Source organism: Delphinus delphis, chromosome 11 (genome assembly GCF_949987515.2).
Source record: "Delphinus delphis chromosome 11, mDelDel1.2, whole genome shotgun sequence".
In the NCBI taxonomy this organism is placed as follows: domain Eukaryota; kingdom Metazoa; phylum Chordata; class Mammalia; order Artiodactyla; family Delphinidae; genus Delphinus; species Delphinus delphis.
In genome coordinates, this window is record NC_082693.1 from 7,065,619 (window position 1) to 7,091,238 (window position 25,620).

The 25,620-nt window shown below is 57.0% G+C and overlaps 4 protein-coding genes across 13 annotated transcripts; 2 read left to right on the forward strand and 2 right to left on the reverse strand.

Moving 5' to 3' along the window:
* Nucleotides 1-995: 995 nt before the first annotated feature.
* Nucleotides 996-3,251, reverse strand: CDCA3 (cell division cycle associated 3). Of its 3 annotated transcripts, none has more exons than XM_060024224.1 (6): nt 3,224-3,251; nt 2,853-3,027; nt 2,479-2,587; nt 1,701-1,919; nt 1,460-1,563; nt 996-1,333 (listed from the first exon to the last, which is right to left on the reverse strand). In XM_060024224.1, the coding sequence occupies exons 2-6, from the start codon at nt 2,970-2,972 to the stop codon at nt 1,178-1,180; spliced, it is 708 nt and encodes a 235-aa protein (XP_059880207.1). In that variant the 5' UTR covers nt 2,973-3,027; nt 3,224-3,251; the 3' UTR covers nt 996-1,177. The 3 variants fall into 3 exon arrangements, with proteins under 3 accessions (XP_059880207.1, XP_059880206.1, XP_059880205.1); XM_060024223.1 differs by having other exon boundaries at nt 2,479-2,605; XM_060024222.1 differs by having other exon boundaries at nt 1,701-1,994; nt 2,479-2,605.
* An 866-nt stretch (nt 3,252-4,117) lies between these two features.
* On the forward strand, nt 4,118-17,416 carry USP5 (ubiquitin specific peptidase 5). Of its 2 annotated transcripts, none has more exons than XM_060024215.1 (20): nt 4,118-4,278; nt 7,262-7,387; nt 7,637-7,703; nt 7,901-8,034; nt 8,191-8,336; nt 8,581-8,765; nt 9,246-9,340; nt 9,880-10,073; nt 11,028-11,099; nt 11,520-11,607; nt 11,736-11,861; nt 12,336-12,489; nt 12,825-12,999; nt 13,623-13,711; nt 14,527-14,718; nt 15,221-15,364; nt 15,450-15,595; nt 15,815-15,968; nt 16,091-16,175; nt 16,796-17,416. In XM_060024215.1, exons 1-20 carry the CDS (start codon nt 4,168-4,170, stop codon nt 16,887-16,889), a joined length of 2,577 nt encoding a protein of 858 aa, XP_059880198.1. In that variant the 5' UTR covers nt 4,118-4,167; the 3' UTR covers nt 16,890-17,416. The 2 variants fall into 2 exon arrangements, with proteins under 2 accessions (XP_059880198.1, XP_059880199.1); XM_060024216.1 differs by having other exon boundaries at nt 14,527-14,649.
* A 1,350-nt stretch (nt 17,417-18,766) lies between these two features.
* TPI1 (triosephosphate isomerase 1) lies at nt 18,767-22,357 on the forward strand. The gene is made up of 7 exons (XM_060024231.1): nt 18,767-18,925; nt 20,047-20,170; nt 20,274-20,358; nt 20,433-20,565; nt 20,851-20,936; nt 21,513-21,600; nt 21,731-22,357. Exons 1-7 carry the CDS (start codon nt 18,811-18,813, stop codon nt 21,844-21,846), a joined length of 747 nt encoding a protein of 248 aa, XP_059880214.1. The 5' UTR covers nt 18,767-18,810; the 3' UTR covers nt 21,847-22,357.
* A 95-nt stretch (nt 22,358-22,452) lies between these two features.
* Nucleotides 22,453-25,232, reverse strand: SPSB2 (splA/ryanodine receptor domain and SOCS box containing 2). 7 transcript variants are annotated; one of them, XM_060024228.1, is made up of 3 exons: nt 24,683-25,119; nt 23,771-24,521; nt 22,453-22,829 (listed from the first exon to the last, which is right to left on the reverse strand). In XM_060024228.1, exons 2-3 carry the CDS (start codon nt 24,435-24,437, stop codon nt 22,702-22,704), a joined length of 795 nt encoding a protein of 264 aa, XP_059880211.1. In that variant the 5' UTR covers nt 24,438-24,521; nt 24,683-25,119; the 3' UTR covers nt 22,453-22,701. The 7 variants fall into 7 exon arrangements, 5 of the variants coding, with proteins under 5 accessions (XP_059880211.1, XP_059880213.1, XP_059880210.1 ...); XM_060024230.1 differs by having other exon boundaries at nt 22,689-23,329; XR_009521145.1 differs by having other exon boundaries at nt 22,699-22,829; nt 22,945-24,521.
* Nucleotides 25,233-25,620: the final 388 nt, after the last annotated feature.

Sequence of the window (25,620 nt, forward strand, 5' to 3'; positions counted from 1 at the left end):
AGAGAGACCTGGATGTCACCAGAATACAGATGGGTAACAGATGAAGCCCTAGAAGTGAACACCCAGGGACAGCAAGAGGAAAGGGCCGAGGACAGTGCCCTGGGGAACACCAGGATTTAAGGGAGGTGCATAAATGAGGCTTGGAGGTGTCAGTGCTGGACACTCAGGCCGTGGAATACAAGCCCCCCTCCCCCTACCCCGCCCCAGGCTGCCTTTCTGCATACAAAAGACCCAGTGCAAGGTTTAGATATAACACTTAAAAACATCATTTAAGTGGGAATGTAAATTGATACAGCCACTATGGAGAACAGTATGGAGGTTCCTTAAAAAACTACAAATAGAACTACCATATGACCCAGCCATCCCACTACTGGGCATATACCCTGAGAAAACCATAATTCAAACAGACACATGCACCCCAATGTTCACTGCAGCACTATTTACAATAGCCAGGTCATGGAAGCAACCTAAATGCCCATCAACAGAGGAATGGATAAAGAAGATGTGGTACATATACACAGTGGAATATTACTCAGACATAAAAAGGAACGAAACTGGGTCATTTGTAGAGATGTGGATGGACCTAGAGACTGTCATACAGAGTGAAGTAAGTCAGAAAGAGAAAAACAAAAATCGTATATTAACACATATATGTGGAATCTAGAAAAATGGTACAGATGAACCTATTTGCAAAGCAGAAACAGAGACACAGACATAGAGAACAAATGTATGGACACAAACGGGAGCTGGGATGAATTGGGAGATTGGGATGGACATATATACACTACTATGCATAAAATAGACAACTGAGAACCTACTGTACAGCACAGGGAACTCTACTCAGTGCTCTGTGGTGACTTAAATGGGAAGGAAATCCAAAAAAGAGGGGATATATGTATACGTATAGCTGATTCACTTTGCTGTACAGCAGAAACTAACACAACATTGTAAAGCAACTATACTCCGATAAAAAAAAAATCATTTAAAATCACTTGCTTTAATATACAGAAACACATAAAACACAAAGAAAGCCAAGGAAGCTCTCAGTCCCAGAGTTGGTAGTGTAGGGGGAGTTGAAGAAAACGAGCCTTTCCAGTCTCCCAGGGAAAGAAGGGGTGAGAGGACACAGAATATCACTAGGCCCCTGGTGAGTCCCAGTGCTGGGGCCATGCGTGCCCTAGTTCTCTACCAAAGGAAAGTGCTGATTTTCCTTGTCGTGGCCCTGGCCTTGCTCCCATGCTCGTCCTCCAGTTTTCAGAAGTCGTCCAGTTCCCAGAACGGCCCCTTCCTTTAGTTCCCTAACATTTTCACTCAGGGGAGAAGGCCGCTTTCCCTGCAAAAGGCAGTGGGCAAGATGAGGGAGGGCGGGAGGTTGTTCAGGGGAGAGAAGATAGGGGAATAGGGCTCCCATCTTTACGTTGGATTTCCTAGTAATAGCTTTCACCCTCTCCCCCTTTACCTGTCGTGGTGTCAGAGTCCCAGGGGAGTTGTCATCCTGCAGGATGGTGAGAGGAGATCTCCCTAGCACCTTGCTGTTTGCTTTCCATCTGCTGCACTTAGAACCTAGAGTTGGTAAGGAGTTAAAACAAGGAGCCAAGATTAGGGGTTTACAGTTTATTTCTCCTCCATCCATTCATGGACATTATCCCAGAGTGTTCTCCCAATTTCTCTACCCCATACCTTGCCCTTAGATTCTGTACCTGAAGACCAAGGAGTCTCGGGGTCTCTCGAGGGCTTGTCTGAGTCCTGGCTGGCCATAGCGGTTTCTGAGGCATGTCCTATTTCCTCCTTGGAAAACACCTGCCTGGAGGGGAGTTCAGTCTGGCTCCAAGGTGACATCTGATCCTCAAGGGAAAACTGGGTGCCCAGAGGCAAGTCCAGTGGAGAAGATGAAGGTGTCTCTAGGGGCAGAACAGGCTCTGGGGGAAGATTTAATTTGGGGTCTTCGGTCTCAAATACGTCACTCAGCTGTTTCACCAGTGGGCTTGGGGGCTCTATGGGGGGGAGAAGTGAGGTGAGATAGTGACCCTCTGTTACAAAGCATTCAGCAAGGAGGACAAGATACATGAGCCTTAGGAGTCACGCCCTGGTGGGTGAGGGACTGGGAAGAGAGAAGTTGGTGAGAGGGAGCAAAGTGTTGAGAAAAGAGTGACATGGGGGCTTCCGTGGTGGCGCAGTGGTTGAGAGTCCGCCTGCCGATGCAGGGGACACGGGTTCGTGCCCCGGTCCGGGAGGATCCCACATGCCGCGGAGCGGCTGGTACCGTGAGCCGTGGCCGCTGAGCCTGCGCGTCCGGAGCCTGTGCTCCGCAGCGGGAGAGGCCACAACAGCGAGAGGCCCGCGTACCGGAAAAAAAAAAAAAAAAAAAAAAGAGTGACATGGGTTCAAAGCAGGAGGATGGAGGCCCCTTCTGATAATGCTGTCACCCAAGGATGCCAGGTGACAGCGTTACCAGGATTCCCTGGGCCCAACACTTACCTCCGCTGGTCTTCATAGGTGTCCGTGCAATGCCAAGGGTAGGAGAGCGGGGATCTGAGTCCTGGGACTGCTTAGGGCCCTCCAGCTGCTCCCCTGCTGGCAGGTTTGGCTGAGGAGAGCTCTCTACCTGTCAGGACCAAAGGCTAGAACAAGTCTGGGCCCTCACTCTTCCCCGCCAGGTCTCTAGCCTCAGGTCCACACTCCAGACGAGAATTGCCAAGGCCCTCAGACACCCAGCCTACTTCACCGGGATTGAGAATGTGGAAAATAAGGCGGGGGGTGGTGGCGGGGAGTGAGCGCTCTCAGAATCAGGTTAGGCAGAGGCCCCCAAATTCAGACAGTTTCGCTGCCTCCCCCACCCCGATCCTGAGTACCTGGATGGGAGTGCGCAGGATGCCGGCGCTGGGTGAACGGGGGTCCGCCACGCGAGCCAGCAGCTTGTTGTGAGGCGGAGGCCGCGCTGGAGTGACTGGGACGCTCTTGGCTGAGCCCATCTCAACCAGGAGAAATAGGATGGGGCAGGGCCCGGCCCGGGCGAGGAAGGGATGCCTGTGAGAAGTGACTCAGGTCTCAGTCCCTACCGCGACCACGTTCGCCCTCTGACTCCAGACCACCCGCTGAGGAAGCGCCTGGCCGCCGGGCCAGAGGTCTCAGAGGGGATGATGACTGATACAGACAACAAGGCAGCTCCTTCTGGGCCTCCGGGGCCCGCTAACTTATTCACTAATTTATTCACATCACTTACCGGGCCCCAGTTCCAGCTTTGGATGCAAAACAGCTCGATCCTCAACTCCCGAAGCTAAGTTTCAAACTTCCCGCCACGCCCCTGCCTTGACCCTATTGGCTGAGTCGACCCTGGTTCCTATAGGTCCGCTATGTGAGACCCGCCTCCAGTGCAGGAAGCCATTGGGCTGGGAGGACGTCTATCATGGGGACTGTGGGGCCAATGGACGACGGCTTGACTTGCCAGGGGTGCCGCCTCCTCGATAGAGGGACTTTTGTTCAGTATAGGGCTGCGAGCTGTCTGTCGTAAGACTTTGCAGAATGCCAGTTTTCGCTTTTGAGACCTTCAGTTTCGAAATCAAATGATTTTATTAAAAAATAGAATCATGAATTATTATGTACATATCCAGCTGGAGACGGAGTTATGAAGATTTTTCTGAGGCCAAAGAGATCGTAATCTTTATTGGTCGACGGAGTTAGCAATCACTCGACACTAACTCTCAAACCCCGCCTCATTGGACAGCCCCTTTTCAAATATCAATACTACAACTGCCCTTCTATTTTCCCATTGGACAGGTCCCCAGGAAAGTTTCTGGGATTGACTGGTTTAAAACACCGTCAGTTTCTGCTCTTCAATAGACAGCACACTAATGGATTGTAGGGTACCGGAGTCCCAGCAGCCAAAACTCCGGGACCCATCTCACTGCTCTACGTGCGCTCTAACCTGGAGGAGTGGGATTGGCTCTTCCGAGCATCGATTGCATTAGAAGCGCTTTTCATTGGCGATAGTCAAGAGCCGGGCAGAGGGCGGAGCACTAGCGGGCAGGCTCAGTCCAACTGCCATTCTCGCCCGTCTTTCCTTCAGCGCATGCGCCTAACGAGTGGCGCTCATTGGCCTAAAGGGTAGGGGGTGGGGGACTAGAAGCGGTGGGAGCCGCTGTGTGTCCAGGAGCTGCTGCCGGTGTCATGGCGGAGCTGAGTGAGGAGGCGCTGCTGTCAGTATTACCGACTATCCGGGTCCCCAAGGCTGGAGACCGGGTCCACAAAGACGAGTGCGCCTTCTCCTTCGACACACCGGTAAGCCCATTCCCCACGGCCGCAGCGAGCACGACTTCCTTCCATCGCCCTGGTCATTCCGCCGGGGCCTGCAAGTCTTGGGCCACCGCCTCCCTGCGGTGCACCATGGGACTTGTAGTCTCCCACGCTACCCCTGCCGTTGCTTCGAATTCGCGGGAGCTGTCGTGTGACTACCGCCCCCGGAAGTCACCGCGCCCGCCTCACCCGCACCCGGTCTCGTGGAGCACTGTGGGGATTGTAGTCGCTCACTCCCTTCGTTACCGTTCTAAGCCAGAGGCGCAACCCGGTTGCCAGACTACATCTCCCATGTGGACCCCTGCGAAAGCCTGGGAGTTGGCCTTGCCTATCGCGCATGGCTCTCCGGGTTTTGTAGTCTCGTGTGGGAGGGATGGTGCAACCCCCACACACAGTTCTGGGCCCGGGTTGGGGTAGGAGGGTGGGGACTGCAGTTCCCAGGCGACTAGTAGTCTGGAAGTGGCCTTGAAGAAACCCGGTTCTGAAAAAGGCAGAGTTAGAGAGCCTCCACCCATGGTTAATATGGACAGGGGCCGGGGAGGTGGGTCATTGGTGGTAGGGAGAGGAGGAAAGAGGAGAGGAAAGCCCTAGTCGTTTCTCCTTTGAGGTGAATTATGGCCGCAGCCCTCTCTTTCTCCCGCCCATCACAGAGAGCAGAGGGAACCCTTCTGAAAGTATTCCCAGAGAGGTGGTTTCTTTCGTGTTGGGTACTAAGGCCCCTTTCCCATCCCGCTCCCACTCCTGACTAGTTAGGCAAAGCCGCCGCCCACACCGTGCTTCACGTTTTGCAGGCTCCACCCGGTACCTCCCTCCCTTCCTGCAGTTCTGCCTTCCTGTGACACCCTGAGGCAGACACAAGCCTCCAGCTAGGCCAGAGCCTGAACTGAGAGGGCAGCAGCCTGGCTGGGATCCGCCCCCCTCACCACCCCTCCCTCAAGCCGCTGCTGGGCCCTGCCCAGGGTGTTCAGCCAGACCAGCTCATGGCCGGGAAAACTGCAAGTCAGAGTGGAAAGGCTTCATTAATGCATCGCCAGTGCTGGGGATAGCAGCGTGATCTGAGGCCCAGTTCAGGATCATCACTGTGATTTGTAGGTTGCTTGGTTTTCTAGGCTTTGATCTGGGCCCCAGACAATGTGCTGCTTCTCTGAAGTCTGGCTTTGGCAGAGCTAAAAGAGGACGGCTGCTCAGAGCAGAGCTCCAGGGTTCCCAGTCTTTGGTGGAGTCAGCGTCTTCTCTTTGCAACATAGGAGTTTAATCACTGCAGAGCTCCCACAGGCCTCCCAGTCTTATCAAGTGCATGCATTGGTGAAGCACTGTCTTTCTCAGGAGGGAAAGGTTTTTTCCTCAATTATCAACAGATGGTAGAAGTCTCCCTTCTTTCAATTACCTACAGTGGCTCCTTCTCTACACTCCTGTCCCTCTCCTTAGTAATGGTTTGAACAGTCCTAAAGGGGCTTTTGTAATCTCATGACACTTTCCTTCTCTCACCCCAAGTCAGGAGATCTCCATTGGTTGGCTTTGCTAACCAACTTCTGGCATATTTGATTATCTTCAAATTGGGTTCATGGTAGAAAAAGCTTATATGACCTCCGTGATGAGAAATGCTGTATTTGTTCATGCACATTATAACCCACACTGTTCTAGGGAGTGGTACAGAGCAATCTATGGGACTGAGAACTGCGGTGCGGTGCCCTATTTTTTTTTTTTTTTTTTTTTTTGCGGTACGCAGGCCTCTCACTGTTGTGGCCTCTCCCGTTGCGGAGCACAGGCTCCGGACGTGCAGGCTCAGCGGCCATGGCTCACGGGCCCAACCGCTCCGCGGCATGTGGGATCTTCCCGGACCGGGGCACAAACCCGCATCCCCTGCATCGGCAGGCGGACACTCAACCACTGCGCCACCAGGGAAGCCCCCGGTGCCCTATTTTTAACTCACAGCAGAGAATTTTTCAAGGCCACTGAGGCTTTAATTCCAGGAAGAAGATGCCTGTTGTTGCTTGGATCTGAGGGAAGACTCTTGTCCAATTTCCTCCTTCTCCATCACTCTCTTCACAAGGGCACGGGTGGACTTGCTCAGTTTGGGGAAAGCCCGTCTTCCCTCCTCAGCTGTGATTTGCAGTGGACACTTGTCTTTCCCTGTTTTCTTCCTGGGTCATATGTGTTCTTGTCTCAGAAGGTGTTGATAGATGGTTCTAGAAAGAGGATGGCTTTGAGGTTGGAGGTTGATGGGACTTCAGTGGGGATTTGGTTATTGTTCGGGGGCGGGAGGGGCAAAGCATCAGGGCGGTGACTGGAGAATGCTGGACTTCATGTCCTTGCCAGACTGGGTCCCAGTTCAGCTGTGAGCCCCAAGCGAGGCATTGTTCTCCTGGAGCCAGACCTCAGCAGGCAAGGAAGGAGGAGACCAGTGTGGACCAGGGATCGACTGCCTAGTAGAGTGAGGGAAGGGAAAGGTCTGGCCTTGCTGGCGAGCTCGGGCTTAGGTGTCTTGTTCAGGCGCTGGCATCTGTGCTCATCTGGTCTGGAAGGTTTGCTGAATCTTGGAGGTCGGGTGGGGTTGGTCATGGTGTCCCTAGATTAGGTTCAGTGTCTGGCATGGAGGTCTTTCCAAGTCTATGGTAGCTGATCCCCGTTCACTCTCCGGATCTCTGGGCTCCAGGAAAGAGGTAAAGGGAGTTCTCTGCGGTATACCAGAGGGCTCCCAAGAAGAAGCAAGAAGGAAGAGGAGTGGGGACTGATAGGTGTTGCTCAGCCCCGGTGTCCTTGTGGGTTGTTATCAAAGTCACAGGAGGATGGGGAGACTCTTAGCCAGGTGCCAGGTCCTAGAAGGCTAAGTGACTCGCCAAAAGCCACACGGTGTTTGAGGACAGATCTTGCTTCCGGAAACCGGCAGTTTCTGACTCCAGGTCTTGGTCTCCCCTGGCCAGGCTTCATCCTGCCTGTGTTCCCTCCCCTGCCTCTTGTCCTGCAGGAGTCTGAGGGTGGCCTCTACATCTGCATGAACACATTCCTGGGTTTTGGGAAACAGTATGTGGAGAGACATTTCAACAAGACCGGCCAGCGAGTCTACCTGCACCTCCGGCGGACCCGGCGCCTGGTAGGCAAGGCCTGAGGACGTTCGGGCACATCCCACTGGGCCCCCGTATTGAATCTGTCTGTTCCATCCTGACCTCCCGCAGGCCTCAGTTTCCCCCTCACCTATTTCTGTTGGTGTCATTAAAACCCAGCACGTGTGTTTTTTAGCTCCTTTCTCTTCCGAGATTAGCCCACTCCGTCCCGTCCATCCTCCTCATTTGTACCTTCCTTGGTGCTCATGGCTGACGCTGCCCTTCCTGCCTCGTTGCAGAAAGAGGAAGACACAACTGCAGGCACTGGAGACCCTCCCCGCAAGAAGCCCACCCGTCTGGCTATCGGTGAGCATCACGGCCGTCCTGTTCTCCTCCCTGAGCTGGCCATTCCTGCTCTCAGAGGTACTAGGAAAGCCCCCGAAGGATGGGCCTGATCCGTGGCCCTGAAGCCCTGGAGGGGACAAGGTGAAGTGCTATCTCAGAGGAGGGGTGTTGACCTGTGGTGGTGGTCCTACCCCCCCTCTTCTTCCCTGTCTTACCAGGTGTCGAAGGCGGGTTTGAGCTCAACGAGGAGAAGTATGAATACGATGAGGATGTAAAAATCGTCATTTTGCCGGATTACCTGGAGATAGCCCGGGATGGGTTGGGGGGACTGCCTGACATTGTCAGAGATCGGGTATGAATACCTTCCTGCCCTACCGAAGATTCTAGGGCAGGCGGGGCCAGAGCAGTGATGTCGTGGGCAAGGCCCGAGAAAGCTGAAGACCACGGGGCTAGAGGGGCACGTGGGGCTATGGGCTGGGTCCTGTCTCTCACCCTCTGCTTCCCCCAGGTGACCAGTGCAGTGGAGGCCCTACTGTCGGCCGACTCAGCCTCCCGCAAGCAGGAGGTGCAGGCCTGGGATGGGGAAGTACGGCAGGTGTCTAAGCATGCCTTCAACGTCAAGCAGCTGGACAGCCCTGCTCGAATCCCTCCCTGGTGAGGCCTGGCCCCTCCACCTCGGGGTGCAGCCCCCAGAGCTGGGGCCAAGAGGCCACCCTCCTGGGGGTCTGGTGGGAGAGAGGGTCGGGAGCAGGCTAAGGAGGGAGACCTGGGGGAGCTGAGCTAAGTGAGGGCATCTCCAGAGGAGAGGAGAAGAGAGAGGTCTTGGACCAGCGGGGGACCCACCTCTCCCATAACCCCCTGACCCATATTTCGGCTAATTTTCTTCTCCCGGGGTTAGTGGCTGGAAGTGCTCCAAGTGCGACATGAGGGAGAACCTGTGGCTCAACCTGACCGATGGCTCCATCCTCTGTGGCCGGCGCTACTTCGACGGCAGCGGGGGCAACAACCACGCCGTGGAGCACTACAGGGAGACTGGCTACCCGCTAGCCGTCAAGCTGGGCACCATCACACCTGACGGAGCTGGTACTACCCCCCCCCTGCTCCCCGCCCCGCCACCGACCACCTCCACGCGGAAATCGCTGGGTCTTAACCCTTAACTCATCTCACGTGACACGAACAAGACGCCAGTTTGTTCTCTTGATAAACGATGAAAATATTGCAGTAAAACTGAATTTTCAGTTAACCCCCAAATCTCAGTCCTCTTCCTAGGGGTCACCATTGTTGTCTCTTAGGGAGTATTCTTTCAAACACATCTCACTCTAGAACCTTACCTGTAGGGTGGGGGCACAAGGAATTCCAACCCTTGTCCTGTTTCACCCCATCTTCCCGGACAGCCAGTCCCAGAAGGGCTTACGGCCTCACTGATGCTCGAGGGTGCCAAGAGCGTTACCCTCACGGCTCGTCCTTCTGTCCCACCGAGGCCTCTCAGGGCAGGGGGTGGGGTTGGTGGTCAGGCTGGGCCTGAGCCGCCCCCTCTGACGCTGCTGCTGCTTCCTATGCTAGATGTGTACTCATATGACGAGGATGACATGGTCCTGGACCCCAACCTGGCCGAGCACCTGTCCCACTTTGGTATCGACATGCTGAAGATGCAGAAGGTGAGACCCCTTCAGCTTCTAGAATCGTTTCATCATTCACTGACTACTCCTGAGCCCCTACTATGCGCTGGTCACTGCAAATGAGACGGAGTGGTCCTCGCTCTCATAGGCTTACATTCCAGATAAGAGGCAGGCATTGATCAGATGCTCACGCAGATACGGGAGTAACTGCAGACTGTGGAGGGTGTGCAGGAGTTTCCAGGGGGCCGCCTAGTCCAGGGGATGGAGGAAGTGGCGCTTGGGTGATCTGAGGGTGAGAAGGGGTGGCTTCAGCATGCATGAACGCTTTAGCTGAGGGGAGTTGAGTTCGTTTCATCCCCTCATTTGGGCAGAGGCCTGCTGCCTAACGGGCCCCTGGGACAGTTGCCTGTGGCCTTCCGGAACTTGCACTGGAGGATACCCGATGGGCCTCCCGTGTCAGAGCCCGTAATTCAGCACATTCCAGGCTCCAGCTGGCTCTCGTCCTAGACCAAGTGAGAGAACGGAAAAGACGCAGGGCTGCGTTCCTTAGCCTGTCTGAGGTGCCCCTTCCTGTGCAGACGGACAAGACGATGACGGAGTTGGAGATAGACATGAACCAGCGCATCGGCGAGTGGGAGCTGATCCAGGAGTCGGGGGTGCCGCTCAAGCCCCTGTTTGGGCCCGGCTACACAGGCATCCGCAACTTGGGCAACAGCTGCTACCTCAACTCGGTGGTCCAGGTGCTCTTCAGCATCCCCGACTTCCAGAGGAAGTGAGTGCTGCCCTCTCCCCCGGGCCGGCCCCTGGGCTCTGCGCCCATGACGCCCGCTCCTCCCCTGGCAGCCAGCCTCCAGGCACCCTCCTTTGGCTGCCCTCAGGCCCTCTGTTCTAGCTCAGTCTTAGCTCCTGGTACACTGCGAGGGGAGCAGGTTCTAGGGCTGCGTCACTATCAACCCGGCCACACACAAACCCACTGGTGGGGCCAGACGCCCAACCCCAGGGCCCCCCGAGGCCTCCTGACTGACTCAAGGGCGAGCAGGTGGTCTTTATTTTAGGCCAGTGACATCAGGTGAGCACCTAACAGGTACATGGAGCATCTGGGGATAGGGGAGGGCTAGGGACTTGACGGTAGGAGAAAGGCAGGTTCTCAGCATAAGTGAGTGTCTAATTGGGAAGGCCTGGTACACACGTGAAAACTTAGAACACATTGACACGTTCTGTTCAAAGAATATGAACCGGGGGCTTCCCTGGTGGCACAGTGGTTGAGAGTCCGCCTGCTGATGCAGGGGACACGGGTTCATGCCCCGGTCCGGGAAGATCCCACGTGCCGCAGAGCGGCTGGGCCCGTGAGCCATGGCCGCTGAGCCATGGCCGCTGAGCCTGCGTGTCCGGAGCCTGCGCTCCACAACGGGAGAGGCCACAACAGCGAGAGGCCCGCGTACCGCAGAAAAAAAAAGAATATGAACCGTATTTATCCTTCTCCTGGGCTGTCTTCTCCCTTCCCCTGACTCTCTGTCAGGGACGGGGCTGGAGTGCCCTGCATGCCGACCAAGTTGGAAATGGGAGGGAGGGCAGGTTGCTGGAAAGAAGTGGACCCCAAGGGTCAACTGCGTGCCTCCCCGCTCTGGAGGGAACCTGTTCCCTGAGCTGGTAGATAATTACTCCCTTCCCTTTTCCTCTGGGGCTGGACTAAAGCCCCTCCAATGACCTTTCCCTTTGCTCTCAGATATGTGGATAAGCTGGAGAAGATCTTCCAGAACGCCCCGACGGACCCGACCCAGGACTTCAGCACCCAGGTGTATGTAGCCAGTCCTGTGCGCCTTCTCGCTCCTCCATGACCCCCTGGAGTGGACAGCAGTTCAGCCCCTGGCCAGCTAGAGGCAGTTCAGCCCCCGGCCAGCTAGAGGCAGTTCAGCCCCCGGCCAGCTAGAGGCAGTTCAGCCCCCGGCCAGCTAGAGGCAGTTTAGCCCCTGGACAGCTAGAGGCAGTTTAGCCCCTGGGCAGCTAGAGGCTGTTTAGCCCCCGGCCAGCTAGAGGCTCTCAGATGACTGCCTGCTGGGCACGCTGTCTGCCTTGAGTTGGGTTCCCATGGAATCTAAGGTTTTTCACATTTAAGGGAGTTGTCTAAGGGGGCTTTGAGCAGGGGTTGAGTTGGGGAGGATGAGGTGTAGATGGGTGTCAGATGGAAGCTGAGTGGTTCTCTTGGATGTCAACGCAGGGCCAAGCTGGGCCATGGCCTTCTCTCGGGAGAGTATTCCAAGCCAGCATCGGAGTCGGGCGACGGGGAGCAGGTGCCGGAACAGAAGGTGAGTCTGGGCCTCCATCCCTTTCAGGCTCTGGAATTGTGGGCAAACTGAGATCCGGGAGGTGTCTAAAGAAGGCCACTTGGTGGCCTCTCGGGCCCCAGCTGAATCGCCGCCCTGGCTCTGCCTAGGACGTCCAAGATGGCATCGCCCCTCGGATGTTCAAGGCCCTCATTGGCAAGGGTCACCCTGAGTTCTCCACCAACCGGCAGCAGGATGCCCAAGAATTCTTCCTTCACCTTATCAACATGGTGGAGGTGAGGGCGCTCTTCACACACCTGCTGTCTGCCTGCGATTCAGGTCCCTCCCTTCTCCTTGCTGCCCATTCTTTCCTATCAGCCCTAACCCACTCCCAGCCCCGGGACCCCACAGCCTACGCGCCCTGAGCTTTCCCTGCGAGGAGCGGCTGCACCTGAGGAGCGCAGCAAAGGAGCGACCCTTACAGTCGCTGGGCTTGCAGCCTAATGAAGGATGCACCCAAAGAAAACGATAGGCGGTTGCTTAGCACTTAGAAAGTACAGACACTTCGCCACGTAGTCCCACCGTGTCCGGATGGGCCAGAACTGGCGGGGTTGATTAGGGAAGGCTTCTGCTCTGCTCTGGCATCCCTGCCCCTCTTTGTGGTTGTCTCTCTTCCACTCCCCTCTCTCCCTGACCCGCCAGTGACTCTTTTAGGCTCCCATCCCAGTGCCTGGCTGCCCAGACCTCCCCACCCTGCCTCTTCCCCATAGAGGAATTGCCGGAGCTCTGAAAATCCTAATGAAGTGTTCCGCTTCCTGGTGGAAGAAAAGATCAAGTGCCTGGCAACGGAGAAGGTGAAGTACACCCAGCGAGTGGACTACATCATGCAGCTGCCTGTGCCCATGGACGCGGCCCTGAACAAAGGTGGGCACTCTGCTCTCCCAGCGGGGCCTGGAGGCGGAGGCTGAGGCCTGGGAGCAGTGCTTGGGTGCCTTACAGAAGCAGAGCCCGTGGTCCGCCCTGCTCCGCGGCCAGAGGGCCGAGGCGGGGCTGTTGGGGGCAGGTGGGATTAACCTTGCCTGCAGCTGGTCAGCAGAGCTGTGTTGAGAAAGAGGCAAGATCACAGACGGACATGTGTCCGGTAGGTTTGGAGAGGTGGAGGAGCTGAGGTTGTCGTGGACGCAGCGCCAGTAGGGAGAGGCTCAGGGGGGAAAGAGACAGCCCCCTCTGAAGGACCCACCCACTGATTCTGTCACCAGAGGAGCTCCTGGAGTATGAGGAGAAGAAGCGGCAAGCCGAAGAGGAGAAGCTGCCACTGCCAGAACTTGTTCGGGCCCAGGTGCCCTTCAGTTCCTGCCTGGAGGCCTATGGGGCCCCCGAGCAGGTAGATGACTTCTGGAGCACGGCCCTGCAGGCCAAATCAGTAGCCGTAAAGTAAGTCCTGTGGGTCTGGGCCTGTGTCAGTGTAAACCCAAAGATGCTGTCAGCCTTTTTTTTGCATTCTCGAGTCCCTTTGTGGTCATAATCTCAGACTTGTGTCAGTTGAGGCTGGTGCCCCGGTCCAGGAGGCCCCAGCAGGAGGGGACTCGGATAATTGCGACACGCTACCTTGACCTGCCCCTACCAGTCCCTCGTCTCTCTTGGGATGGAATCAGTTTCCAGGGCAGCCTCTCTCCGCTCACTTCCCCGATCCCGGCAAAGCACAGGCACTCAGTGACAGTCGTGGACAGAATTGAAACTTCCAGTATATGATCTTACTCTTTGCTAACCCATCATTGGGCATGAACTTGAGATGTGAAAGAGTCTCTGGTTGCCGGCATTTCAGCCATGAAATCCATGCCCGTGAGACGCCCCCCGCCCCCCCCCCCCCCCGGCCCCCCTCACTTCCCCGGCTTCTGCTTCTCCGTGTCTACAGATGCTCTTCATGCCTGACCAGGGCAAGAAAAGAATATGGAGTGTTTTCTGGGCTGTTAGGGCTTCTATCCATGACAGGCTGAACCCGGGGTGGGGCTTTCAGGAGAGGTTCTCTGGGTACCAGGACGTTCTCTCTTCCCTAGGACCACGCGATTTGCCTCATTCCCTGACTACCTGGTCATCCAGATCAAGAAGTTCACCTTCGGCTTAGACTGGGTGCCCAAGAAACTGGGTATGGTGGCTGGGACGAGCGAGGGAGGCTACGCAGAAAGCGCTAGAAAAAGAAGGGGCCTTAACACGTAAACTAATGCTTCTCCAACTTCCCTCTGAAAAGGGAAACATTACCTTAGATGTTTCAAAATGTGTCTAGTTTGAAAAGCGCTGACTAAAAATATTAAAACTTCTTTGATTTTTTACTTTTTTCACTACATTTTTTAATTGAAGTGTAGTTGATTTACAACATGTTAATTACTGCTGTACAGCAAGGTGATTCAGTTATATATACACATTCCTTTTTTTTCATGTTCTTTTCCATTATGGTTTATCATAAGATATCGAATACAGTTTGCTGTGCTGTACAGTAGGATCTTGTTGTTGAACACTTCTTCGATTTCATAGTTATGACCTAAAACCGAAAGTTACCTTCATAGTTTTATATAATTGGTAAGATGCTTTCATTTAGATAACCTTGAAACAGTTTTTCACGGGCCTTACAGGCCCCTGATGACTTTGCCAACTGCAGAATTAACTTCATTTCCCAGATAAGTCGAGCCCCACGGAAGTGTAGAATCATTCTGCGGCGCGTTCGGAGGCGCCTTCCTGGCTCGTGGCTCATTGGTGGTAGATCCAGGACTGGAATCCTGGTCTCCTGAACCCCGGCCCCTGATGCTTTTTATTACACTGAGAACCCTGCAATGGGTCCTGCTCTGAGCAGCATCTTACTACAGAGCAGGATGGGGGCAGGGGCTTGAGATTCCTGGAGTGCTTATACCCAGAGGGCCTCGGGGAGCTGCTGAGGTGACCTCTGTCCTGCTGTTCCACTTGCAGATGTATCCATCGAGATGCCAGAGGAGCTAGACATCTCCCAGCTGAGGGGCACAGGGCTGCAGCCTGGAGAGGAGGAGCTGCCCGACATTGCCCCACCCCTGGTCACTCCGGATGAGCCCAAAGGTAGCCTTGGTTTCTATGGCAACGAAGACGAAGACTCCTTCTGCTCCCCTCACTTCTCCTCTCCGACATGTTAGTGACTCTTCTTCCTGCCTGTCTCTTTCCCTTGCTGATGGGGGTCTTCTCTGCCTGCCTCCCCTTGTCCCTGTCCATTGTGTTTCTCCTGTCCTCCCTTTCAAATTTCCTCTGCCCTCTTGATGGACGTGAGGACCAATAGAGCACCCCCAGCCACATCCTCTGTGTGGCTGGCTAATGGCCTCTGCCCTCGTTCACCTCGAGTTGGGTAGGGGGCGGGGGCAGGTTATCATACTCCAGAAACGGCCTGTTCTGAGAGAATGGGCAAGGAAGGGGCTCCCCGGGGGACCTCTAGCCTCAGTTCTGTACCTTGAGGATACTGCTGGCCACACGTGATGTCGTTTTGTCATTTTAGTTCTGGAATAAGGTGCCAGGCCATGGAGGAAAAACACATGGAACGGGTGGCTGGAAGAGGGCTGGGGGTGGACTGTGGGAGCGAGGAGGGGCAGGGAGTGGCCCAAGGAGTCAGGCCCCTGTGCCTGCGCTTCTCCGCCAACAGCGCCCATGTTGGATGAATCGGTCATCATCCAGCTGGTGGAGATGGGCTTCCCGATGGACGCCTGCCGCAAAGCAGTCTACTACACGGGCAACAGCGGGGCCGAGGCCGCCATGAACTGGGTCATGTCGCACATGGATGACCCGGGTAAGCAGAGCTGGGGAGCTGGGGGGTGGTGAGCAGGCAGGGCCAGCACCCTCGCGCAAACACTTCAACCCCTTCACATCCGCAGATTTTGCAAACCCCCTCATCCTGCCTGGCTCCAGTGGGCCCGGCTCCACAAGCGCAGCAGCTGACCCCCCGCCAGAGGACTGTGTGACCACCATTGTCTCCATGGGCTTCTCCCGGGACCAGGCCCTGAAAGCCCTGCGGGCCACGGTATGGGCGTCCCCAGATGAGGGCGGGACCTGTGGGAAGAAGCGGGTGGGAGCGAGGTTCCATCCCTCGTGAGCAAGACCGAGGATGACCTGTGTGGTATGGCCAGTCTGGGGCTCTGCCCTTTAGCGGCTGTGATAAGGGAGCAGAGGCCTTCACTGGGGGCTTTCTTGACCCTGACTTTGCTAAAAAATAAAAAGTAACGCTTCCCTCCTCTCCCAGAATAATAGTTTAGAACGGGCTGTGGACTGGATCTTCAGTCACATAGACGACCTGGACGCGGAAGCTGCCATGGACATCTCCGAGGGCCGCTCGGCTGCTGACTCCATCTCCGAGTCCATACCGGTGGGACCTAAGGTCCGGGATGGTCCTGGAAGTGAGTGACTCGGGGAACCAGGACGGGCGGGGGCTGATCCACACTCCCTGAAATCCCGTCCTGGGTGTGAGCTGCTGGGTGCATCCTTCTCACTGTCTCCTCCCCTGCCCCTCCCTCCCTAGAGTATCAGCTCTTCGCCTTCATTAGTCACATGGGCACCTCAACCATGTGTGGTCACTACGTATGCCACGTCAAGAAGGAAGGCAGGTGAGGGGACAGCACGTGCCTTTTGAATGGGACAGTGTTTCTGGGGGTGGGGAGGGGCATCCTGGAAGTCCTAGAATATTTGTGAGGGACAATAAGGCATTGCCTGGTGGTGGCGCAAATTCACCAGAAATTGGCAGAAAGCCTGACGGCAGAGATGGGCAAACCTAGGGCCCAAGGGCTGAATCCCGCCACTTGCTTTTATAAATAACGTTTTTACAAGCATGGCTACACTTACTCGTTTATGTATTGCCTGTGGCTTTCACGCTGCAACAGGCAGGCTGAGTAGTTGTGTCAGACCGGATGGCCTGCAAAACCTGAAACATTTCCTGTCTGGCCCTTGACAGACAAAGCTTGCTGATGCCTACCTAAAAGGAATGGGTGCAGGTGGCTGTAAAGATACCACAGGGTCTGAAGACACCGAGTAGAGTAGGAATGACCCTGTGAGATTAGGACGTTCCCTTGAGACAGGTGGCAGCTGGACTGTGGGTTTGGGGACCGAGGCAGAGAATGTTGGGAGCCTTTGCCCCAGAGCCACCAGGGTCAACTCCAGGGGCCACGTCAGAGAGACTGAGTTGCGAATGCCCGGGTTGTTCATCCTTTCCCCCCACCCCCTTCCCCAGATGGGTGATCTACAATGACCAGAAAGTGTGTGCCTCTGAGAAGCCACCCAAGGACCTGGGCTACATCTACTTCTACCAGAGAGTGGCCAGCTAAGAGCCTGCCCTGAGCCCTTACCACTGAGGGCGGGGGACAGACCACCCAGCATGAGGGTTGGGCGCCCCCCTGCTCTGTTACCCTTTTTCTTTTCGTCCCCGGCAGCAGGGAAGAAGCTAGTGGCCATGGGAGAATGGCCAAGCAGGGGGCGCTCGGGAGACTTTGGGGACAGAGCAGGAAGGGGACAGGAGGGGCCGGCTGCCTGTCTGTGAGGAGACTGTAGCTTTCCTGCCCTTGACCCCATAGTGCTCTGCTTCTCTGTGATCCTGCCGGCGTGGCGTGGAGCGGGCTTGTTTGTGTGTGTGGTGTGGGTGTAGCTTTGTGCAGCCTCTTCCACAGGAGGGGGCTTCTGTGCCTCCCCTCCCCACTTCGTGTTTGCTCCCCGTGTGGTCGGGCAAGGAGGGACATAAGGGAAATGGGGACCCCCCTCACCCTCCTGCCTCAGTCTTTTCCCCACCCTGTCTCTCCCCTGTCCTTCTCTGGAAAATGCCAAAATACAGGATGTGAATAAAAGTACAATGGTTCAATCGTGTCCTGTTTGATAACTTGGGGGAAACTGTTAACCCCCTGGAGTTAGCAGGAGGGCCAGTTTCTGAAAACTCCCGGCCCCAGCCCTTTGACCCTCATGCCCCCTCGTAGGCAGTTCTGTGCTTTTTACCATTCTAGCGCTCTTGGGAGATTGGGGTGTGAGTGAGGTGAGCACTGGGGGAGTAGAGGAAAGCTGAGGGGTACGAGCTGTCAGATGAAGAAAAGTGGAGTGGGGCGACACAGAGCACGGATGGGGTGAAGAGTCCTTCCTTCCAGCCATCACAGGAGAGGGGGCCCAAATGGGTACCTCCCAAATGTCCCCAGTGGCTAGGGAGCCCTGGGCCCCAGGCCCTGCAGTCCCTTGTCAGGCCTTGGCCCGCTGGAGTAAAAAGTGGGGTACTCCATGGACTTCCCTGGTGGTGCAGTGGTTAAGAATCTGCCAATGCAGGGGACACGGGTTCGAGCCCTGGTCCGGGAAGATCCCACATGCCGCGGAGCAACTAAGCCCGTGTGCCACAACTACTACTGAGCCTGCGCTCTAGAGTCCGCAAGCCACAACTACTGAAACCCGTGCTCCGCAACAAGAGAAGCCACTGCAACGAGAAGCCCACGCACCGCAACGAAGAGTAGCCCCCGCTCATCGCAGCTAGAGAAAGCCCACGTGGAGCAGTGAAGACCCAACGCAGCCATAAATAAATAAATATATAATAAAATAAAGTTTTTTTAAAAAGTGGGGTACTCCTGGCGTCAGGGCAGACTTCTGAACTGCCTCTTTCTTAGCTGCACCGTCTCCACCCAACGTGGGCCGTCCCTCCACTTCTGAACCCTGTTACTTGCCCAGTTTCTGTTGGGCTGGGCTCGCCCTGGTAGGTCAAACGTGCCTGCTCAGCAGTCAGGGATGTGGCCGCTCCGATGGGGGAAGGGGGTTCATTTTCCCAGAGTTGGGAGAGATGCCCCTCAGGGCTCTGAGGCCAAGCCTGGGAGTGGAGTGGCCGGGCCTGCAGCCAGCGCCCCCCTCGGGATCCCTCTGGCCCTCTGGGGGGCTGCAGTCGTGAAGCGGGGGCTCCCCTGAGTGCCTGCCGGGCGCACAGTTCTCGCCTTCTCCCCAAAGTCTGGCAATTGCGGCTGAAGCGACTGTGAGCCCCCGACAGCCCAGGAACGTTGCTACAAAAGCGGTGATAACGTCAGAACCTCGCAACGTGGGCGGCGGGCGGGGCCGGGGGCTGGGCCTCCGCGGGCTGGGGGCGGGGCCTGGGGCAGGGCTTCCTCGGGCCGGGCCAGTCATGGCAGAGGACGCGGTGGGGCGGAGTTCTGCCTCTCCGCGCTCTATATAAGCGGCCAGTGGAAGCGGCTGCGCGCTGCTCGTGACCTTCAGTGTGCCGGATTCAGCGCAATGGCGCCCTCCAGGAAGTTCTTCGTGGGGGGGAACTGGAAGATGAACGGGCGGAAGAACAATCTGGGGGAGCTCATCAACACTCTGAACGCGGCCAAGGTGCCGGCCGACACCGGTGAGCCTTGGCCAGGGAGGGCCGGGGTGGGAGGGCCGGCGTGGCGGCGCCCTCTCCAGAGTTCTCTTAGCCGGCGTCCGCGTGGTCGTGCACGGCTGGGGACCAGGGCTGTCGGGGTCCGGGCCTTGGCCCCGCGGCCGCAGGACCCGGGGTGTGTCGACGCGGAAAGGCGGGGCCGCATCTCACGGTGCTCTCCGACTGTGGGTCGTCGGGAGGATGGTTGCCCCGGGGCGCGGACGGGGGCTGCACCCGCCGAGAGCAGGGGATGGAAGCGGAGCCCAGCCCCTGCGGGCGATCGGGAGAGGCCGGCGGCAGCCCGGTAGGAGACTGAGTACGGGCTTAAGCTGCCCCCTAGGCGCGGGCTTCGTGCGCCGCCGCACGTAGCCCGAGACTCCTCCCCGCGCCTTGCCTGGGCGGCCGAGTGGCTTTGGCCTCCTGAGCTACCGCTCTGACCCTTTGCCCTCGGCGGCCTGCATGACTCCTGCCTTCCGCGGAAGGGGCTGAGCCATTTGGGAGTGAAGAGCGATCCTACCGCTTTCTCCAGCCTGGAAACGGGAAAGCGCAAGGCCTCTATGAGCCAGTCGACTCGCTGCCACCCTCGGCAGAGTGCAGTCCTCAGCCCTGCCCCTCCCACGCACCTAAGGCACAGAACCCCGGGTCTTATCAAGAGGCATCCCCTTCTGGTTTATTACCCCCAAAGACGCCAGTACAAACCCCAGGAGTTGGCCCCTTCTGCTTTTGCTAAAAACCCTTGCCTGGCCCGGTTCCGAAGGTGGGGATGGGCTATTTTAGAAGGGAGGCGGGGTCGGCCCTCAGAGAATGCTGAGTCTAGGAGGTGCCCAGGCCCAGAATAGCCTGGGGAAATCGGAGCCACAGCTGTTAAAAGAGCAGAGGGCAGGGCAAGGGCCATCGCCTCTCAGGGGTACCTGGAAGGCTCAAAGAGTTGGGTCCAGGCCCAGCCTGAGCTGCAGAGTGGACAGAGATTATCGTGCTGGTGTGAAAAAGGGCAAAAGCAGAACTAAGAAAGTGGTGAAGGCTAGGGGGCTCCCGAGCACTGGATGGGGTCTGGGGAATGAAGGCTTCCTGTGACCTCATCCCCTCTGTCACCATCTTATCCTCAGAGGTGGTTTGCGCACCCCCCACCGCCTACATTGACTTCGCCCGGCAGAAGCTAGATCACAAGATTGCAGTGGCTGCGCAGAACTGCTACAAAGTGGCTAACGGGGCCTTTACGGGGGAGATCAGGTGACATGTGGGTGGGTGGTGGACGCAGCCCTCATTATTCTCATGAAGGGGAAAGCGACAGGGTGGGCTCCCTGCTGAACCGTGGCTTGTTCTCTTCCTTTAGCCCTGGCATGATCAAAGACTGTGGAGCCACGTGGGTGGTCCTGGGGCACTCGGAGAGAAGGCACGTCTTTGGGGAGTCAGATGAGGTTAGTAACCAGGAGAGGAGATAAGAGATGGCTTATCCCAAGACAGGTGTCTCACCAAGTCTGTTCCTCAACAGCTGATTGGGCAGAAGGTGGCTCACGCCCTGGCAGAGGGACTTGGAGTAATCGCCTGCATTGGGGAGAAGCTAGATGAGAGGGAAGCTGGCATCACTGAGAAGGTCGTTTTCGAGCAAACCAAGGTCATCGCAGGTATCTGGAGAAAGGGACCTTTGAGCCTAGCCAGGGCTACGGAGGCTCAGAGGGTGGGGTCATATGCCCTGCAGCCTGACTTAATCCCCACGCTGATGCAGGAAATGGGAGGGTGAGAACCCTTGTATCCTTATTGCTTCTGCTCCTGCCCCGATGGTATAGATGCCACTTGGAGTTCCTTTAACGGCCGCCAGGGGTCAGTAGGCCACCGTCACTCATTCCCTGGGGAAACAGCTGGCTATCTCCTTCCTGTTCACCCTTCCACCTGTGATCTCTGTCCCACAGATAATGTGAAGGACTGGGGCAAGGTTGTCCTGGCCTATGAGCCTGTGTGGGCCATTGGTACTGGCAAGACTGCGACACCTCAACAGGTAACCAAGCCCAGGAGCCCTACCCTCATCTCCCCAGCCTTGGTAGAACTGGACAGTCACAGAGACCACCTGGGCCAACCCCTCATTTAAAAGACAGGAGAGGGGAGGGGGAAGGGTAAGCTGGGACGAAGTGAGAGAGTGGCATGGACTTACATATACTACCAAATGTAAAATCGATAGCTAGTGGGAAGCAGCTGCACAGCACAAGGAGATCAGCTCCATGCTTTGTGACCACCAAGACGGGTGGGATAGGGAGGGAGACGCAAGAGGGAAGAGATATGGGGATATATGTATACGTATAGCTGATTCACTTTGTTATAAAGTAGAAACCAACACACCGTTGTAAAGCAATTATACTCCAATAAAGGTATTAATAAAAAATAAATAAAAATAAAAGACAGGAGAAAAGAGTGGCATGTCAAAGGACATCCATTCCAGGACCTGGGTGGGATCGAAGCCCCGGTGTTCTATCTCAGATCCCAGGGTTCTTGTCCCAAAACCACACTGCCTGTCTCCAGTGGTGCCCACGTTTTTTGCCCCTTTGAGTGAAAGTCTTAGTCTAGCTTCTTGTTCTAGGCCCAGGAAGTACACGAAAAGCTCCGGGGATGGCTTAAGTCCAACATCTCTGATGCAGTGGCTCAGAGCACCCGCATAATTTATGGGGGTAAGTGGGTTTGGTTCCAGCCGGAGGTGGAGTGGGCTGAGAACCCGACTGAGTCCTTCTTCGACGTGGAGGTAGGGCTGGAGTACCCCCTCCCATCCCTGACCTCTCCCCCTCTCTTCTCCCTTCCCAGGTTCTGTGACTGGGGCAACCTGCAAGGAGCTGGCAAGCCAGCCTGACGTGGATGGCTTCCTTGTGGGGGGCGCTTCCCTCAAGCCTGAATTCGTGGATATCATCAATGCCAAATAATAAGCCCTGCCCGTCTCTGCTACCCTTCCTGCTGAGACAGGGACTAGGTAGCTCAGAAGCCCAGTAACTGTACTGCCCACCCCCCCCCCAACCTTCACACATGCTTCTGATGGTGTCACCTGCTGCCTCTTGTGGCCTAATCCAAAATGTACCTCTTCCTTTGCTGTTTACACCCTACCCTGTAATGGTTGGGACCAGGCCACTCCCGCTTCCACTTACAGTATCAGTTGGAACTCAACCTGTCACCAAGGTGGCTTTAGCTTGGCTGAGAGGTGGGAGGGGTGTTTGCTTATGGGTCCCCTCAGTCCCCAGTGAAGGCAGGAGCAAGAACCCATCCTGTCCCATCTCACACCATGAGGTCAGGGGCTGAGAGAAAGTCCTGTCCTCTGCTGAGGCCGGGCTGCTGCCCCCTCCCACGGTGCCGATGCCTGTGTGTGTTGTGTCTGTGAGCAGTCCCGCGTGTGCGGGAAATAAACACCTGGCACTAAGCCTTGGGGTGTGTCCTTCTTCACTGAACTTGTCCAGATCATCTTTTTCCCTTTTGAGGCAGCCACGGGACCCTTGTGCAAAAAAAAAAAAAGAAAAAGAAAAAAACCCACAAACAGGTTTCTACAGCAGCACATCTCTTCCAACTTTTACTTGCAGAAATGTCTTGTGTACCAGGCTGCCCCAGCCTTGAGTAACAGCTCCCTCCCTTCCACCCTCTGGGTGGCCCTGGGGCTGTGGTGCTCCCCAGAGCTTGGGGTGGGGTGGGACCCAGCCTCACCGGCTTCAGGCAGCTGGTCTAGGCCAGCAGTGCTGCCTCCCCCAGAGGGGTGGGTCAAGGCCCCAGCGCAATCTGTGGTATCACAGGGGTCACCGGTAGAGCAGGTAGCGCTTCATGGCGGGGGGCAAGGGCAGAGCAGAAACGTGGCCTAGCCGCGTATCCCCCAGGGCGTGGCGCACACACAGGCGGCTCAGGTGCAGAAGGGAGTGTGGCTCAGCTGGGAGAGAGAATGAGGGAAAGTAAGTACAGGTGCAGCCACCAGCCAGACATCATCAAACCACGGGGTCCTGCCCAGAGTCCCTTCCGTTTTCCTGCTGCAAGTCTGCTCCCACCTCGGTTCAGGGGAGGTCTAAGGTGCTCTGAAGTTCTGCATCTGCTCTTGTGGTGGACGCATCATGGATCTCACACGTCCCCGGTCGGAGTTGGGGTGAAGCTCTAAATAAGGCCCTCTAAGCAACAGGCCGAGGCGGCTGTGACCGTGGAGCTGGCCCAGGCTTTGAATCCAGAGAGGCCCCAGAGCTGGGGCTGAGGAGGTGAAAGGAAGGGTGGCCCTCCTCCACTCTACAACAGCTCCCATGGGCTACAGGGGAGAGGCGGCCACCCTCTGCTGCAGACTCGGCAACTGCAGAACAGTTAAGTCCACTCAGCCCCAAGGCCCTGCCTCCTTCACTGCTCTTCCAGGTGCCTGGACCTCAACGGCTCCTTCCTGGGGTTTGACTGAGGAAGGAAGTAGGTATGTGTCAGAGTCAGAGCCCAGTGAGCCGGGTACACACTCCGGGCGCCTGGCACCACCAGTCCTCTTCCTCTGGGACTTGTACACCTAGCCCAGGACAAAACTAACCCTTTGCACCTCTGGCTCCAGGGGCTGATCTCTCCTGTGAAGCCCTAATCCCCACAGTGCTTCACTTCATTCTGAGGCTTCACCTCTCACTAGCAAGTTGCTTTCCCAAGGCTTACTTTTACCTCTATGGCTGTTAGGAAGATTGAGTTAGGTAACAGCTGTGAAGACTCTTAGCCATTCCTGGCACTGAATAGAGGTAGGAGACGGGTCAGATGAAGGCCAGTTCCCTCTGCTCTTGTAAGGCGTTGAGCTTCCATCCCAAAACCACAGACCCCAGTGACAGAACTTACTCTCCCCACACGTGCCCCAGGCCTCACCTCTCCTTTCGCCCAGGTAGCTGATGCGGACCTGGCACTGGCCCCAGACAGCGCTTACTGCTGGATAAAGGGTCCTGCCCTTCAGTCCGCGGAAGGCCGGCCCCAAGTAGGTGCCCCCAATAGCGTAGCCCAGAGTTCCCTCCTCCATATCCAGAACCACCAGCAGCCTCTCCGGCACCTCCAGCTGCTCACCCTGACGTCCGGCTGGATACCGGGGGGCCTCGGGCCCCTTGCTCTGATGGTACAGCTTCCCACGCCCAAGGTCCCAGCCCCACGACTCGCTGTTGCTGCCCAGCAGCGCCGCATAGTGGTCAGCCTGCAGCGGCGCGAGGGCCGTGGCCACGCCCACCACAGCGTGGGTGCCCCTCTGCTCCCGGGGCCAGCTGATCTCCCAGGCGTGCAAGCCCCTCGAGTAGCCCCTCTTACCCCGGGCCCCATCAGTGCTCTGGGCCACGGGCCGCCGTTCAAAGCACAACCCCCCTTCCGTGACCTCGATGTTCTCTGAGCAGTCCTTGGGGTTCCAGCCGTGGCGCCGTTGGGCCCCCAGGTCAGGAGGGGGAGCCGAGAGCAGCTCCTCCAAGCCCTCGGGACAAGACAGGTCAGGGTACAGGGCCTGCGGGGTCTGTGTGTTGCTGCCGCCGCCCCCTGCCGAGGCTGTCTGGCCCATGGAGGTGAGGAGCTGGAGAACTCCCCTAAAGAGGCTTGCTGGGGCGTCTCTCTTCTGAAAGTCGAGCTCTCGGTCGGGATCGACCTAGAGAGGAGTTGGGAGAGAAGAGTGTGTGAAGCGAGGGATCCTGCAGGGGACCCCTCACCCAGGCGCCCCATCCTTTCCCCAGGTTTGCTCACCGCCCCGCTCCTCCCTCTTTGCTCCCCCAAAGCTCCCAGGCCCATCATTACCTTGCCCTCACCCACCTGTCCCGGGCTCTCGAGACTCGCGAGTTCGCCGCCTTTCGGCCTGTCGAGGGACCTTCCCCCTCGCGCGCCCCGCACCCCTGTCACCGCCCTCGAACCTCGCAGGGCTTCCCGTGCCGGGAGGTCGCCGGCCCTCCGGAGCAGCGCAGCCTAAAGTGGCCGAAGAGCGCCGGGCGCAGCCCGCCGGCCTCTTCCGCCGCCAGCACCTCCCCCAGGCCTCGTCCCGCCCCACGGCCCCGCCCCCACGGCCCCTCCGGGCGGTTAACTCTCTTGTCACCATCTCAGGTCGCGCCCCGCCCCGAGACCGCGGCCCCGCGGGGCCCCTCGCGGGGCGGTTAACACTCGGCTCCGGCCTAGGCCGCTGGGGGCACGTAGCGCGTAGAGCCCATTCCCGGGCGGTAAACGTCTGGTCACAGTCCCAGGCCGCTCCTCGCCCCGAGGCCCCGCCCCCGCGAGGAGGCGGGCCGGGCGCTTAAATCTTACCCGGCTGCGATGGAGTCCGCCCCTGGCCGCCCAAGCTCGAAGTTAACCCTTTCATGTTATCATCGCTTTGGAGGTCTGTATTCCACCGTCAAGAACTTTGAGCTTCCTGGGCCAGCAGCTCCTGAGCCCCTAGGGATATGGGACAGGAGGTCAAGGAAGGGCTTCCATTGTGGTGACATCTATTTCCGAGTCCTGGTGATTCTGGGTCACTGTCACTGGGCTGATCTTTTTCTGACCCGGGTTGTGAGTCAGCCTGCTCTGTGCCTGAGGTTCTGAACTCTTGAGTTTCTGGCTCTGAACGGTAGGCGTCATGGGTCTGCGTGCTGTTCTAGCCTTCATCCTACCCGACAATCCATTCCTGAGCTGTCAGCCTCATCTGGTAGAGTGTGTGGATAAGACCTTGCTTGTGAGTGCAGCTATACCACTAACTAGTTCTCTGACCTTGGAGAGGTTGC

Excerpts from the sequence above, each read along its gene's own strand:
- SPSB2 (XM_060024227.1), bottom strand. The coding sequence starts at position 24,437 with ATGGGCCAGACAGCCTCGGCAGGGGGCGGCGGCAGCAACACACAGACC.
- TPI1 (XM_060024231.1), top strand. The coding sequence starts at position 18,811 with ATGGCGCCCTCCAGGAAGTTCTTCGTGGGGGGGAACTGGAAGATGAAC. Across the intron at positions 18,926-20,046 it reads CAAGGTGCCGGCCGACACCG|AGGTGGTTTGCGCACCCCCC; the intron begins GTGAGCCTTGGC and ends TCTTATCCTCAG. Across the intron at positions 20,937-21,512 it reads AGACTGCGACACCTCAACAG|GCCCAGGAAGTACACGAAAA; the intron begins GTAACCAAGCCC and ends TTCTTGTTCTAG.
- USP5 (XM_060024215.1), top strand. The coding sequence starts at position 4,168 with ATGGCGGAGCTGAGTGAGGAGGCGCTGCTGTCAGTATTACCGACTATC. Across the intron at positions 11,608-11,735 it reads AGCAGGTGCCGGAACAGAAG|GACGTCCAAGATGGCATCGC; the intron begins GTGAGTCTGGGC and ends GGCTCTGCCTAG. Across the intron at positions 12,490-12,824 it reads GGACGCGGCCCTGAACAAAG|AGGAGCTCCTGGAGTATGAG; the intron begins GTGGGCACTCTG and ends TTCTGTCACCAG.
- CDCA3 (XM_060024222.1), bottom strand. The coding sequence starts at position 2,972 with ATGGGCTCAGCCAAGAGCGTCCCAGTCACTCCAGCGCGGCCTCCGCCT. Across the intron at positions 1,564-1,700 it reads CGAGACTCCTTGGTCTTCAG|GTTCTAAGTGCAGCAGATGG; the intron begins GTACAGAATCTA and ends TACCAACTCTAG. Across the intron at positions 1,334-1,459 it reads GGACTCTGACACCACGACAG|GGAAAGCGGCCTTCTCCCCT; the intron begins GTAAAGGGGGAG and ends TGCCTTTTGCAG.